General features: G+C 42.9%; 1 protein-coding gene across 6 annotated transcripts in view; it reads right to left on the bottom strand.

Moving 5' to 3' along the window:
• Nucleotides 1–16237, bottom strand: part of LOC136998542 (uncharacterized) — a 236027-nt gene that overhangs the window by 182939 nt on the left and 36851 nt on the right. For all 6 annotated transcript variants that reach the window (XR_010889119.1, XR_010889116.1, XR_010889118.1 and 3 more), the window contains exon 4: nucleotides 5300–5397. Coding sequence is in view for 1 of the 6 variants with exons in the window: in XM_067351334.1 (XP_067207435.1) it covers nucleotides 5300–5397 (98 nt within the window). In the remaining 5 variants the exon portion in view is untranslated. The remainder of the gene's footprint in view (nucleotides 1–5299; nucleotides 5398–16237) is intronic.

The following is a 16237-nucleotide window of genomic DNA, read 5'->3' on the forward strand; positions in this document are numbered from 1 at the left end:
GGTATCGTGCGATTTGTTCAACGATATTAATGACGCGTGTCCATTTCGTATGCCGCGAATATTTTCACGGGATTGTTATGTAAAGCACATTACTTGTCGATATTTAACGTATTTATGGTCTCACATGCCGTAGCCCCTAATTTGAAACACGGAACAACGCTAGTTAAATATTCGTATTTGATTATCGCTGTAATCGAAATTTACTTGCGCATATTAGCGAGCAAAACGTAACACGACGACAAATCATATACAATTTATACGTTCGGAACACATTATAGATTAAACGCTAAATGTTGAATATTACGTCTTGAGGCGATCATTAGAAGTTGGGACATGTGGGTATACACGGACGTGCGTTTACGAGCTACGCGGAAATTTTTGCGCGACCTTCAGAGAACACTCGGATGAACAATAAGTCTATGACCACACGGGTTAGCAAACTGTATACCTTGAGCAAATAGAAACCCATCGAGAAACTGACGCTCGCCGTTCCGTTACACCGCTTTGCAAGGAGCTTTCAAATAACGACCCTATGCTTCTCAGAATAACGTCGTAATGCTGCAAAATCCATATAAAATAACACGCCGTTTCTTCTTAAATTATGCATATTTAATTTGTGAAAATTAAATTATTTATCAAGCTGTTTTTTTATCCACCTTTAAAATGTCTTTGAAATTTTTCATGTCTCTTTAAAATTCAGAACACCTTGTATATGTCGCCTCTTCAATATCACCGCGAAATTTGCATTGTCAGTTAAAATTGCAAGATACTAATTTGCAGAGCGAAGATCGACTTAATGTTTCGTCGGCACCGGTAATTAAACGCGAAAAGAAAACTCGTGACTGACTTTCGAGTGGCCGGCATCTTCCAATTCTCTCGTCCATCGCGCATGTTCACACGATGCACCAAAGAATTTCGTGCTGCCGCTGCTCGAGCATCAGCGGTTAGCGGGAAGCTACCTCGTAATAACCCGCCGGAGAACCGGTACCACGGCGATCCTGGTGGTCTCTGAGAAAGAGAGAGAGAGAGAGAGAGAGAGAGCGAGAGAGAGAGAGAGAGAGAGAGAGGGGAGGGGGGAGTCGGCGCACGTCTCGGGAATATTAGAAGCAGGAAGAATACGAAGTATTTTGCTGATTACTCGCGCGGTATCGGCGACTCGACACGGCGGCTTCGAACACAATCACACCGTTAAGGTGTTTGATCTCAAAGGCGATCATCGAGACCACGTTACATGGCGACGACGTCGATTTTATCAACGTCGACGTAAGAAGAATTTTTAATCCTCGATTACGTCACAGACAGGCGCACGTAGTAATGCTAGAACGCCACGGCACTTTCCTCTCTACGACGATGAAAAATTTTATTATAAAATATTGGAAATTCTGAATTTTTTTATTTCACAAACATATTGATTTTGGAAAAAAAGTTATTAATCAATAAACCATTGGACCTTATATATTTATCGAAAAGCAAAATTATTATTCGATGAATTATTATTGTTATCAGATACTCAGCCTATAACGTGTAACTATTATGTATAATAGCTTTACCGCCATGCAACCACTGCGATCGATTGCGTTTTATCAGAACTCGATTTACCGGCATGCGGACTCATGGTGCGTTTTCGAGTACCGCTGGCTGAGTGCTTTCGAAAGTGACCACTCTAAATGAGGCTTGTGTTTGCAGTCGGCTTCAACCAAACTTGGTCCATATGTAAATGATAGAATAGAAAATCGAGTGGGCCATTCTTCGATTCCTATTAATTCGGCATTTTATCGCGGCCAGACATTCTTCACTCTCTCTACGTCAATCATATTGGATTTAAACGTTAAATATTCATCGATGTAATAGTGCTCAATTATGAAAACTAATGTACAAAATAATTATTTTATATTCAAATATTATAATATCTCATATATAAAGAGTCTAGCAAAAATTAATTTCACTATTAATAAATTAATAAATAAAGCTAAATACACTTTGAGAAAATTATTCTTTGTTAAAAAAGAATTACTTGGAAAATGTGCGTGATATTTTACATTATGCTGCCTTGATTGCAACCACGATGTGTTTTCCCAAGCCCCGAATAAATCTCACCGGAACCGGATCCCTTTCCATCGACGAATCAATCGATCTTCGTTCACCCTGCGAAATTCGACACCGCAGCGTCGTTCGTCAAACGAGCGCAACGCTAAGTGCAATTTAAATCCGGGCGCGGCAGAGAGAGAAAAAAAAGAGAAGAAAAGAGAAAAGCGCAGAAAAGTAAATCAGGCTCGCATCGCGACGCGGCTGGAACGCTGAAAAAAAGTCGCGGCTTTAATTTAAGCCAGGTTTACGATCGTTCGGCACGAAAAGCTCCGAGGCAAGCGCGAGGCACGTTGCGTCGCGCCGGCGCACACGGACGCAGAACGGAAATGAGATTTTTATTCCGCACGGTAGGTCGACACGTCTCTTTGGTCCACCTTTGTGAGCGCGGCATGGCAATTTTGCACGAGGCATTAAGCGCGAATTTCAATATTGTTTTTACCGCACGCAGTTCAACGCGCAGCCGGCCGGCCGGCCGATTCGCTCGGCGTCGTTATTACGGGAGCGCGCGCTACTTCAAGTCGCATTTACGCTTCGTCTCATTGTTCACGAACCACCGTTAACTGCCCTCGCTGGCCAGCGAGAGAATTTATTCCGCAAAAATATGAACCTCATTTTCCTGCGACCCTTTAAAAATTTTAATCGCGCAATAATTAATCAGAACGAATTTTACTCACAACAAATTAATCGATTGGAATTTATCTCTAACTCGTGCATCGCGTTGTACCAGGCAAGCCGATTCAAGCAAACATCTACATATTCGAACGTACAAAATAATGCTCAAATATTATCGCCTCGCGTATCTTTAATTAATCGATTGGAATTTATCTCTAACTCGTGCATCGCGTTGTACCAGGCAAGCCGATTCAAGCAAACATCTACATATTCGAACGTACAAAATAATGCTCGAATGTTATCGCCTCGCGTATCTTTAATTAATCGCCCAATCAGTCGGTAAACTCCGCACGCTTCGAATGTGCTATAAATCAAGAGTTATTATTGGCACGGCTAGTAATTAGAACTAATAATATTAATTGCAAATATTTTCGAGATAAAAATATCCAATTTTTTTCTCACTCGAACGAGACACACTCATCTGTTAAACGCACCGTAACACCGTACATTACCGTAATACGAATTTATTCAGATCGCGCAAGGCGACTTCCTCTGCTCAAGTTCAAGTATAAAAGTATCAGCGCCTGAATATTCCATCCGGTCGTAAGAGTACAACGTACGACGGCGCGCGTTCTGATTTAACATTATCGACGACATTATTTATAAAGAATCATATTTTCAACGCTGCAACGCCCGCTTCGCAGACCGACGTACAGCAGATGGGACATCGATTTCATTTAACGCTGCGATCGCTCGTAAAATTGGACACCGCGGAAATCGACGCCGGGCTCTGTCTCTATTCGCGCAGGCTACGCGGGAAATTACATTAACGACATATGCACGAGCGCTATTCGCGCTGCGAATAAGCGATCGAACGCCACGGGCTTTCCGCCGTCAGTGACGGCGCGGCATATATTTTCACCTAAAGGCTTATTACGAACGAAGGAGAAAGAGAGTACTGTACTCGCATTACGTGACGGGGTAACATTTATTGCTAATTATTTTTCCCTGTTTACGAGCGGGGTTTCGCGCTTTCCATCCGCACGGTGTAATCGAGCGTGACAGTAATAAAAGTTACGCAGCTGTCGTCCGCAGCTTCCCATCTTCCCTGTTTGCATTCGGCACAACCGTCGAAGTAACTAGTTTCTGGTCTATCTCTCAGACGCATCGCTTATCCCACGCTCGCCAGAAATAGAGAGAAAGAGAGGGGGGGGGGGAGAGAGAGAGAGAGAGAGAGAGAGAGAGAAAGAATAACCATTAATCTCGCCCTCCGTTTTCGTGCAAAATAAAATTTACATGGAGACCGGTCGCGCTCCCGCCGAGACGAAACATCGTAGTGCGTTTCCATTACTCGCTATACGTATGAAAAATCGTCGGAACAAGAATCGTGTTTATCTCGTCGCGCATCCTGCACAACGATAATACCTCGAAGTATGAAATGAGTGTCACTCGACGCAGAGAGTAGGTGCAAATACGAGATATAAACTGCATTTTGCGCGTACAAAGAAACACGTTTTAAAAATATAAGCTACCATCCTATTTGTTTACCGTCGCACGCCATAGTCATATTTTCTCCGCGACGCGGATGGAAGCGTGAACATTCACAATATATGATAATTAGACGTACTTAAAGAAAGCTTCCTGGTAGCAGAAGTAACGTCCTGTTGCTATCTTGAAGCAATAAGTATTGTAAAACCGCCATGACAATCGCAGTGATAACAGCATCGCGTGAAAGTATTTAAAATGCACACTTTCTCTCATCAACAACTAATTTCTATGACTATTATTAATTTTTAAAACAATGAGATTTTTTCGATAAAAATAAATTTTTTTTAAATATTAATATCTCTGCAATATTAATAATAATTGTATTAAAATAACAACTATAATTATAATTTTCAGTCATAAAAAGATCATTTAAATAATTTTATATTTCATTTTTTTACTTCAAAAGAGAAGAAATTTTATTCACATTTAACTTTCTCGATTTTATTCTCGGGAATAAAACTTTCGAAACTGTATTCAATGAAAACTTTACTTCGCACCGATCGCGCTAGAATCCTTTTTGTTATTCGCACGAGCGACCACGTATCCCTCAATATTGCAATTCGTTGGAGCAGTCACGTACGCTTACGTACGCGCCAGAACAATGTACAACCGTCGAGAGATATCGAACACTTCAAGATGAGTTAAAACATTAAAATCGAAGCCAAACTCTTGTCATTCATCGGTAACTAACGCGCGTATAACATCCGACAGCCGCTTAAAACTTGGCGTCGCACCCACACGAATCCATCTCATTACATGGCATGTTAATTAACAATTACGAGGACGAATCATTCTGGCGGCGCCGGCCGACGAGTCTAGCCGCATGTTTATCGACTCGTATGTATATCAGCTATCGACGCGGGCATAACGACGTCGTTATCGTTGCGCCGATCGCCGATCGCTGTGGTCCGACGCGATATTCTATAACGCGTTCTGATTTCCCGCCGATAAAGTGAATGACAGTAAAACTGGTACGGCCGGTAACCGGACTGCGTAGCGCAGCTTAACGCACGGTAGCGCATACGTCCGACAATTTAATATCACTACTTACCGGAGCGACGACCGAACGACGCCGGATTTGCCGCAGCAAATCTGCAGGTCACAAATTTCGTCGACGAGAACCAGTTGAAGACCACGTGATTGCAGCAGCTGAAACATTTTTAATTTATACTTCTTGTTAGTTTTTAATTTTCAACTTGCAATGATATTGCATTGTTGGACGAAACAATATGCTAACGCGTTGTTTTCGCGAAATAATTATCTGTGCAAATTCTCGTATATCAGAAGTATTGAGACACGTGTAATCCTACTCGCGAATGAATAATCTGTCGCGCCGATTATCTCGTTTATTTGAATTTAATTAATTATAGCTTACGCCGCCGGATCTGTTCGATTATCCCTTCGCGAGGGAGCGGGTAGACGCCGGCGCCGCGTGTGTACACGCGAAAAACGGGAATCCCGCATTGTTTTCGGTTTTAATGCTTCCGTCAATAACGACCAACAACCTTTTCACGTCGAAAACGTGCTCGTCAGAGTGTTCACGGCTTTCAATGGCTGTCTCGATGAATCATTCTGCCTGATTTCAAAGCGTAATGAATTCAAATGTTTATACGTCGCAAATATGGGAGTAAATTGAAGAACGTTCAGGACTCGATCAGCGCACACGATACTTGGGGTTTTCCATTAAAAATGTGTTATTTCGATTAAGCAAGGTGCGTGTGCATCGAGCGTGTAAAAACTCGTCGCCTCTCGATAAACAACATGAATGAGTGCATTGCAGATATCACGCTCCGCGTATCCATCCGTTTCCGAGTACCGGATAACACTGCATAAAGCCTCCTCCACGGCGAACACGTGTCGCTAATAAACGTCATCCCAGCATGTGCGACGAGAGATTGATTCTATTAATACGAGTAATTACCGAGTGTACTTGGCGCCGCATGCATAATGTAATTTCAAGCCCAATCCTCTCTCGCGCTACCTTCCGTCCTGGCTTTCCCCCTCTCTCCGTCTACCTGCGAACGCGCTTTTAGCGCCGTATATTTAAAATCTGATTTAATCCGAATCTCTCTCGCCGCTCGTTTACCGTGCGCGACTCTTCGACCGCGAAAGACTTACCGTCTAAATTCCTTTCATTCGTACTTAAACCGCGTCTTCTACTTGCAACCCTAAGATCGTACTTGTTTTATATTCCGAGAGACACTTCGTAAAATAAGCATGGTCTACTGATTCTTCTGCAGAATTTCTTCGCGCACGACATAGCTGCAGCGCTCTGTACAAAATTATAGTGCACTCGTGATCGTAATTTTTCGTACATAGCAAAACATTTATTTTGCCGTCCTTCTTTCCGCTACTGTAAGACTGCCACGAGTTCAGCTATAACACTGTCAGCCTAAATTGCGCGCGCATTCCGTATCCGCAGATGCTCTGTAAAATAAACTCGCGTACAAACTTGGATCGCCGACATTGCTTTCTAACAAAGTTCTTTCCCGTACTGCATCACAACGCACGCTAGAAATCACCACGCTCGGGATCGTAATTTTTCCCACAAAGTACTCGCGACAGAACGGGGGCGGATAATCGAAACTCGCGATCTCAAGGTGGTTTCCCTCTTAAATAGGGATCAATATTCCACTACTCCAATCGTATTAAAGATGATTATCGCTTTGAAAAAGAAAGAGGGAGAGAGAAAGAGACAGCGACGAGAATGAAGTAGGACCGAGCAGAAGATCAGGCAAGTAGGCGAAACAAAAGAGTGAAGGACTGCAGTCGACAAGTTATGCGGAGCCCCTGGAGCGTGCATTTGACTAAGCCCGGCCCCTCTGCCTTCACCTCTTCCTCCTCATCATCCTCTTTCTTCTCCTTTTTCCATATCTTCTTCTTCGTCTCCTTCTTACCCACACCTCCACCTTTCCCTTCTCGCTATTCTACTACATCTTCTTTTTCTCTTTCTTTGCCCTTTCTCTCTCTCGCCATTGCTCGCTGGCTGCGACTTTATCTCGGCATAGCAGCTTCTTTCCGGCGGCTGATTACGTATGCGCAAGAGAGACGAGCCCAGGCTTATGAAAGTGCAAGGTGGATGAGTGGGGGCTCTCCACCCCGATGTCCTCTCCACCTCCGGCACGGAAGAGACGAGAGGCAATAAATAAGACGTACTGAATGTAACTCGGCGAAACCTCGTCGGGTCTTCACGTACGACGAACAGAGAGATATAACTAATAAGTATATAAATGTTCTAATATCCATATAGATATCTCTTATATATAATCTGTATCTGTGTCTCTTGTAAATGCATTTATTTATTTATTTATAAAACGGTACGGTATATAGTCGTCAGCTACGTGTGAACAAAGTTTTAGTGGCTCGTAAATATATATCGCTTACTAAAGTCTCTCCTGCATCGCTTAACAAATCGTTCTTGAAACGATCTTGAAACGAAATTGTTCTAGATTTTCTCAGCACTTGAGAAACAAGATATTCTCACAATATTAACAAGATAAGGATAAATGTTGGAAGTTTCAACTCCATTAAAATTTTAAATATAATCCAATTTCGCAGGTGATACATGAGCGTTATTGCTTTGTCTAAATCTTCCAAATGATAATTTCTGAAAATATACCCAAGCACGTCTTTTGTATAAATAATGTTATTTAATAAATTACTACATTGTTTTATTTCACAGGTCAGTCCTTGGTTGTCAGCCTGGATGAAAAGACCATTCATATTCCTTACACATTCACATCATGTTATACATAATTTTACCGACCATGTCGCGATATCTTGTATATAAATGATATCCTCGTAATCCTACTTAAATTCCACTTTAATTAGATCCCGGCGTATATATAATTTAAGTACAAGTATTTCTGCTCTTATCTTTGTGCCTCCTTACCGCGTCACGTGTCACATTACGTGAATTTCCGCGATCGTGTCTGTCACACGAACGAAGCGGATTAATAACTTAAGCGACGTCTGCCGAATATTTTAACGCTAATTACTGTTCTAAACTTCGATGTCTGAAGATCGCGCGTATCCAATTTCTTCTGACGATCGGTCGCCGTCGGTCAACTTGAAAGGACTCCGGAGCCAATTAATATCCGAACGACGGCGGCGCGCGCGCGATATTGTTCCATCTGGATCAACGCGTAATCGCGCTCAATCTTAATCGATGGCGCAATCGGTCCCGAATCGTATCATCGGAACTTTCACCTCGCCCGCATTAATACGGCTCGCTCCCTAAGCGACCGCACGGCTCATTAAAAATTACGACATCGTGCTGCTGCTGCAGCGGGATGCCATTAACGAAATCGAATTACAGCCCCGACTCCCCGCAGTCGCATGCCGCGCGGCCCGTCGCCGTGTGTAAACGCGCGCAGGTGTATGTAAGCGTGAAACCCAGGTAAATCGTATACGCGCCTGTCTGCGCCGTGTATTTTGTCCGCGCCGCGCAAGATTCGCATTCCAATACTCTGCGAATTCTGGCGGGGAGAATCTTTGCTAATACAAATGCGCACCGCATTTAATTGCGCGAGAGACGATAAGAGTTTGGTTTCGGTTGGCAGGGGGCGCGAAAGCGGGTGTGGGCGACGATAATAGTCGGAGCGGAGGACCCTCGATAATCGTTAATAACTCCTTCCTCCCCCTCCCTTCGCTCGCACATCCGTCTTCACTCCTTTCGTCTATCGCGAAAACCCTCTCCTTTCCCGACTGATCTTAAGAATTCCCGCGAACGAAGAAATCCCAGGATCGTCGGTGAGGAAGAGGTATCTTAAAGGAAGAGGAATCCGTCTCTATCGCCAATTCAGCTCTATCCGTGTACCTCTCTCTTCCACTCTCCCTCCGTCAACCCTCTCCCTTTCTGGCTTCTTCAAAGATCGAGATATTCCATCCCTCGGAATTAATATGCACCGACTGGTTAACATCGAGCGAATTCCCAGACAGACACGTGAATCCAAGGGGATTCGGCGTGCACCTTTATGAAGGTGCCTCGGCACGAACCACTCACGCGGATAGACTCTCCCGTTACAAAGCCAAATCTTGTTCCAGGCAAGTTCCCTAGTGGTTGCACTACGATATCGCGTCAAAGAGGATTTACTACCGTCCTAGTGTAGTATCGTCATCTTATACTTTCGAGGCGTGGTATCGCTAACGGAGTAACATATTATCTCTTCATTATCAAACACCATTTATCTACGTGTGAATATGCAATAGGTCATTACATTTCTATCGTAACAGTTTCGCGTTTACGCGGCGCGCGTATCAAATCGAAATCACATATGTGGTTATACGAGCAGTCAATATACGCCAGATACTGCAATCAGAAATGCTACCCGTCGACCATGGGCGCTCGTTTGCACGCCGTACACTTTACACTTTATACAGCTTGAAAAATATCAGTGGTCTGTACAGTTTGACAAGCTGGGGAATCGCGATCAGGCGCCGACAACATTTCACAAACAGGTTTCCGCGAGAATTCACTATCGCGAAAAAGTTGGCTAATTACATACGAATCCGAGCGGCGCGGGTGAAAGGCAGGATTGCAAGTCGCGCGCCGACAATGGTGATCCGCGACTACGAAATTACGATCGTAATTTCGCCGTGCGACGACATCAAATAGCGCCGGCAAATCGGTAATTCGCGGGAGGAGATCGTAAACCTCCTCCACGCGCTAATATCCGAAGCAAATCATCCAGAATTATTGCAGCGGCCGACGAATCATTTTCAACCGTCGGTGCCGGATCGTCGGCAATTTCAATATATTTCTCGGGATTACAAACACTCGGAGGGACTCATCAATTTTGCATTATCTCGCCGTCCCTACCCCTGAGCAAGCTATTAGAGAACTGATCGATCGTTGCGGATAATCCACATTACTCGCTCGGGGCTGACATACAGAAGTACCCGCCCGGTTACGCAAAAGCCAGATCTCACCGTGTAATTCCGGTAGCAAGGTCAAGGGCGATAATTACAGTCGTGAAAAACGACGCGGCGGTATCCGTATCGCGGTATCGCTATTCAAGGATCGTTATCGGCGTATCTGCTAACAAGCTTGTTTCTCATCAATCAAGGTATGAAGAAAGTACGAACGATATCATCTCAAATTTATTCCACAAGAATATATTACTTGGAATGATAAAAGCTATCGGAATTAATACTACAGATTAAAAAATTAATTAAAATATGATATATTTCTCATTTTATCACTAATAAGGACACATTATTTTGATTTACGCTAAATTGGAATTATTGAAGAAATATATAAACATTATCTTGTATCTTTATTAATTGTTAATCAGTAGGTTGCTTTCAGTGAGAGAAAACTGTAAAATGAATTTACAAACTGTCTCTGCAAATTATGTACGGCAGAACTTGGCGGCTTTAACCATGCTATAAAGTTCTCGTTTCTCATATCGCAAACTTTGTGAAGTTCCGGATTTTTTTATCCAACTCTGAACTACGTTCCGCAATTAAATAAACTCATTTGGGTCGTTTTCTTCCATTAGAACAGCCTTGTCGCAACGAACTGTTTTCCACCGTTAGTTACGCCGAAATGCGAAGTCGTTTCGTCTTTCTATGTCGTTGTTTCGTGTTTCGACTAGTTTGCGCGCCACCCTCGTCCCGCGCTCCCACCCAGTCCTTATCCACCACCCCGGCAACGGAGTTGTGTACGTAGGTATCGAGAACAGGCTCGAAGACAGACAAAGCGCAAGGCGAAAGAGAGGGAAGAAGAGAAGACATCGTGGCACGGATAATTAACACGAGCCAGCTTCCCGCGGCTGGTTCTATATTTGCTCGAGCAGGGAGCCAAGGCCAGGAGGCAGCGAGATGGCGAAACTACTTCCCACCATTGCGGCATAGCAAAGTGAAATTAGGGATGCCCTGTAAGGATATTTATAAAAGGGTTAATTAAGGGCGCGCCGAAGCCGACCGCGCGTTCGACGTAACGAGTGGCTCAATCGTTCCGTGAAAGTCTACTACCCCAGACACTCTTCATTTTTCATCCGCTCGTAAAAGTACAAACCCGTAAAAATGTTCCTTTTAATGCTCCTCGCATTGACTTTTTAACGCTCGCAGAAATTGGATTTATTCTCGCGAGCGCGCCATGCTCGTTTCCGATGCACGTGAAATCAAGCACAGCTGCGAGTAATTTTAATTTGTTTAATTGAATAACCCGGCTGATTAGAGGCGGGTATAAATTATAGCCAACGTTGACATATACCTGTTTTTCTGAGCAAAGTTAACCGTCGGTTTATTGAATTATCGGTGTATTAAACTTTTCATTTGAAAAACAAACTAAATTGATATTGTAATGATGTATGTCGTAAATTTCTCAAGAAACAGAATATGTATTCTTACATCGAAGCTTCTCTCTTCTAAATTCTTTAACTAAAAAACCGACTCTTTCAACGTGATTATAAAAATTTATGTATTTGTATTATAACACTGTATCATAATATTCTTCCACTAATTATTTTTTATTCATACTATCCGCAAAAACATCGCTAATATTACGCAAATGCGTTTCCTACTATTCTCTTTATATACTCTAATCACTTTTGATGTTAATTAAGTGCATTTGTGTAGAGAGTCGCGTTTCGACACGGAAAGTAATAGTATATTACGCAAAAACTCCTTAGCGCCGAGTTGTTAATATGCGTGTCGTACAATCTGCTATATTCTCAGTACACCGCCAGACTCATTAATAATGCCTACTTAACTAATTCCCCGTCACGCCCTGGTGATCCAGCTTTACTTGTCACACAGCCTTCATTTGAGAATCTTGCAACCGTGCAGACTACTTTTTTATCTTTATCGCAGCTTTACTCATTCGGAACGAAATATTTCACCCTTATAAAGCCGTTGTTGCGTTTTTGCATTCTTATGCGATTTATTTTTTACAGTAGAAAGCGCGCGTTGCATAATAATGTAGCATAATAATATAAAGTAACAAAGATTTTACGTGCCTCTTTTAAAAGATTATATCTGCATTCCCGTGCGAAGAATATTTCTGCGCAAAATATATATCGATCGAAATCCTTCAACACGGATAATCGGTGAATGTATTCGCGCACGCGAAACGAGAACGTCTGTTTGTCGGCGTCGGTGTCAATTAATTAGTCATGAGCGCACGTAATGCATTGTCAATTATCCTGCTAATTACGATCATCCTAATTAACCAGCCGGAGATATTCATTATCCAGCAGCGCTATTCTGATCGAACGTATTTTCTCGACTGCCGCTGCTGGTATGCAAAGATTTCCGCCGCGACTAAGCGCCGGAACAGCGGCGATGCGAGAGCTCGTTTCTCTTCTCTCGTAAGCTTCGTTGATCTTCATCATCCGTCAAGATGTCTCGCCCGTTTTCGCCACAGCGTCGCGGCGTTTGATCACGTTTCAAAGCTACGTCGCGCATCGCACGCGAACCTTTAATAAAGGAAAAGGCGAACCAGAGTCATCTCATGGCGAATGTTATTCCCGGTATATACGCAGTTGACGACGCGATCTTAAGCCACGATCCTGACCCCGGCGGAGCGCCGTGACGACATTTTCATTCTCTCCTCGATATGTCGTGCGGAAACGATGACTCTTCCGCGTAATCAGGTGCGAGATACGATCGACGAGGCTACATACGTACTCGTAACCGGAAACGCGCGCGCCGTAGCCGTGTCGGCTCTTCACAGCGAAACGAGCGTCGAACGCGTAAAGAGACAACGCGCGAAACGCTCGTAAAGCCCGTTTGCTCTTTCTTTCTCTTTCTCTCTCTCCTTCTCTCCCTCTTAGCCTTTCCGACGACGGCAGTTTTGCCGCGCACGAGAACGAGGAACGACGCAAATCTGGACGAGCTGACGGCCCGTTAAATACACCGAACACGAGGAGGAGCCGACACGTCCGAGTCCACCGGCGATAAAACCCTTCCCGGTCATGAAAGCCGTCTATCGATAAGCGAATATTTACTTTTGACGAACGGCACTTGTGCCCCGTAGAGAAAGAATTGTTTGAACAGGACGTTGGTATCGGGCTCGAGTAAATCCTGTTAACGAAATTCATGCTTTACTTCGCGAGCGTGAAAATATATTTCATCGTACATCGAGTTGAGATAGTTTGGCATTTTGCCTTCCGCGAGAATAAAAGTAGAAAAGAACGCCTGATATCTGAAAACTGGTCCGACGCCTTCGTTTGCTGTCTTCTTTTTTTATCTCTCTGACATTGGCAAACTGTCAAGCCTCTGCATCTCGGAGATAAAGAATTCACACTTTCATAGCGAAAGATATTCACAGTGTCGTATTCTCGGCTGGCTAAAAACGACGAGTGTTTCGCGTCGAAAGACGACACGTGGAATGTTGGCAGGCATGACGTTTTCCAGCGATTCCATATCTGTTACACTGTTTCCACGAAGAGAATGCTCAACGAAACGAAATATTGTATGTAATACGTCAGCAATATATCTGATTTAAACATTTATCATCGGTTACCAAAATTTCACAATTCCATTCGCCGACTTTAATCTTAAAAAATTAATTTTTTTATCAAGTTGAATAATCTGAATTTCATAATCCAAAGATATACATCTGAAATCGTATATGTGATATCCGATATCAAACACGTATATCGGCGTATAGCGATGCAATTTAATATAGTTTGCAATAATTTATTTAAAATGCGAATCATGGCGGGTATCTACACTGCAAACTACGTTTGCACTGTCACCAAGCGGAAGTCACGCAATTGCGGTGCATAATTTAATTCCAGTTACTGGTACAATAGGTCTATGGCGCCGAAGAGGCGTTCTTTCTTCAATAGAGTCCGAGACAAAAGAACGATTTTACAATTACATCTGTGTAGCGGAGAGAATAGCGAATGCTTCTATTCATTAAAATCCCTTGAAAGTCGACTTTCTCAGGAAACAGCAGTAGCCACGGAAGATTCGACTTTTCAATCAACAAAACTCTTTCGCGACTTCTAGCAGAACAATTGTCGGTAATCGTTCTTAAGTTTATATACCACTGTTTTAACCGGATTGCGTCGTTTGCAGTTGATTCGAAATAATTCCACGGCGCTTTCTGTCCTGTAATTAATCCTCTTATATTAAGACTCGGCGAAAACATTCGAGTGATTGATTATATCTCTCTCGTATAATGCGAAACTCTTATACCAATGCATATTTCAATCTGGATAAAACGAATGTGTTAATTGACCTAACACGATTTAAGGATATTCTGTGATTTCGAGAAGACATCCTCATCAGACTCTCGTCGGATTAAAAAGACAAATGAGCTTCCAGCGTACAAAAGCGACAGCGATCGCAACGATTTCACTAATCAATCAACCATCGATATGTTTACAAGGCTCCTGTGTGAAGACGCAATGCCGCTGTTTATTTAGCATCCGAGCTTCGCTTTGAGACGAACTGACTCTCCCGGTTACCACGAATTCCCATTTCCATTACCAGACTCACGGCCCGACTTAGGTTCGTCGACTCTATACGGGGGTGGCCGTCTATCTAGATGGCGTAGAACCAACGAGTAGAAATTCGTGTACCGCGGAGGGCCCTTAATACTGGCGTTTCCCGAATTTACTCAGGTGACGAGAGCCGTTAGAAGAGACCGAGGACGGCGGGGCGAATGGCGGATAGAGAGGGGTTATTTGGATCTCACTTGATCCATCGATCCGTGGAGACCCGTCGTGACCCTTCGCGGTCTGCGCCGCGACGACGTCATTGACATTCAAAGGCTACGCCATCGAGAAACGCCGACGACGGTGACATGCATCGGTTTCAATAGTACAATTATTCGGCTGTGAACGATCGGGTAAAACGCGGACCAAAATATCAATCGTTCGTCGATCACCGACCGTGACGCTTACACGAGAACTTACAGATCGATTACTCACATTACTCTACTCCATTCTTGGCTATCGAACTTTTTCAACTATATATGCGTATAAATTTGAATAAAAAATTTCGCTATTTTTATTTCTTTTCGAGCTACCGTTATTTTAGTAATGTCATAATTATAACTGACTGTCAGTATAATATTACGTTTTAATCAAATAAATACTTTACTATTGCATCGATGATAGTAATGTATTTCATTATAATTTTCATTTGTGTAACATAATGCAATTGGTTCACATAACTAGGACAATCGCGATATTGCGGATAATGACGCATCGGACAAGAAGCGTATGTATTGTTCTAATGACATTATAATAATATAATTACAATTGTCACGATAATTAGTATCCACATTTCTGCAATGTATATAAGTAAATATAAATCGTGTTGAGTGAAATTAAAACGTTGGCTGAAACTTGCAGAAGATTTATCTATCGAGCAACACGACGACACTCTATACATGTTACTGCGCACTGGTCTCCTTCCAGGCTATAAATTTCTTTTCCGTTTTCCGCGTTACAAAGTATATTTATATCGACTTTTGTAGCGGGACCGCACTCCGATTTTCGTTCTCACGATCTTAACGAAGCAAAAGGGAACGCACCGTATGGCGAATGATTTTAATTAAAACCCGCTGGGTTTTGTCGACAGCACATTAACCGTTGATTAACAGCGTAACTCTTCTGCTCGTCCCTTCACAGTATTTCTTTTTTATAGAGCGTAACTTTGAACGAGTTTTTTCTTTACGAGAAAATTAGTACTGAAGCACTTTAATGACTCCGATGACCCGAGATACCAGCCTCATTTCGGAAAACTAATTTCGCAACAACATCCGTAAATAATGCAATTTTAAAAAGATATAAGCATATTTGAATTTAACAGCCGCACGTTACCGCAGGTGCTCAATATTCAAATTTGCACTGAAGAGAAATTTTTAAAAAATAACAAAAAGTAATTAATTAATTAACAGATAATTAGTATCAATGCCGCGATACATCATGAAATAATCCCACGCGTTTAACGAGCTCCCGTTACGCCTCGGACAATCACACTTGCTCGCCGATGTTTCAATGCGGCATTTACTCGTCGGGAATGA

The sequence above is a fragment of the Linepithema humile genome, chromosome 3, assembly GCF_040581485.1.
Source record: "Linepithema humile isolate Giens D197 chromosome 3, Lhum_UNIL_v1.0, whole genome shotgun sequence".
NCBI lineage: Eukaryota > Metazoa > Arthropoda > Insecta > Hymenoptera > Formicidae > Linepithema > Linepithema humile.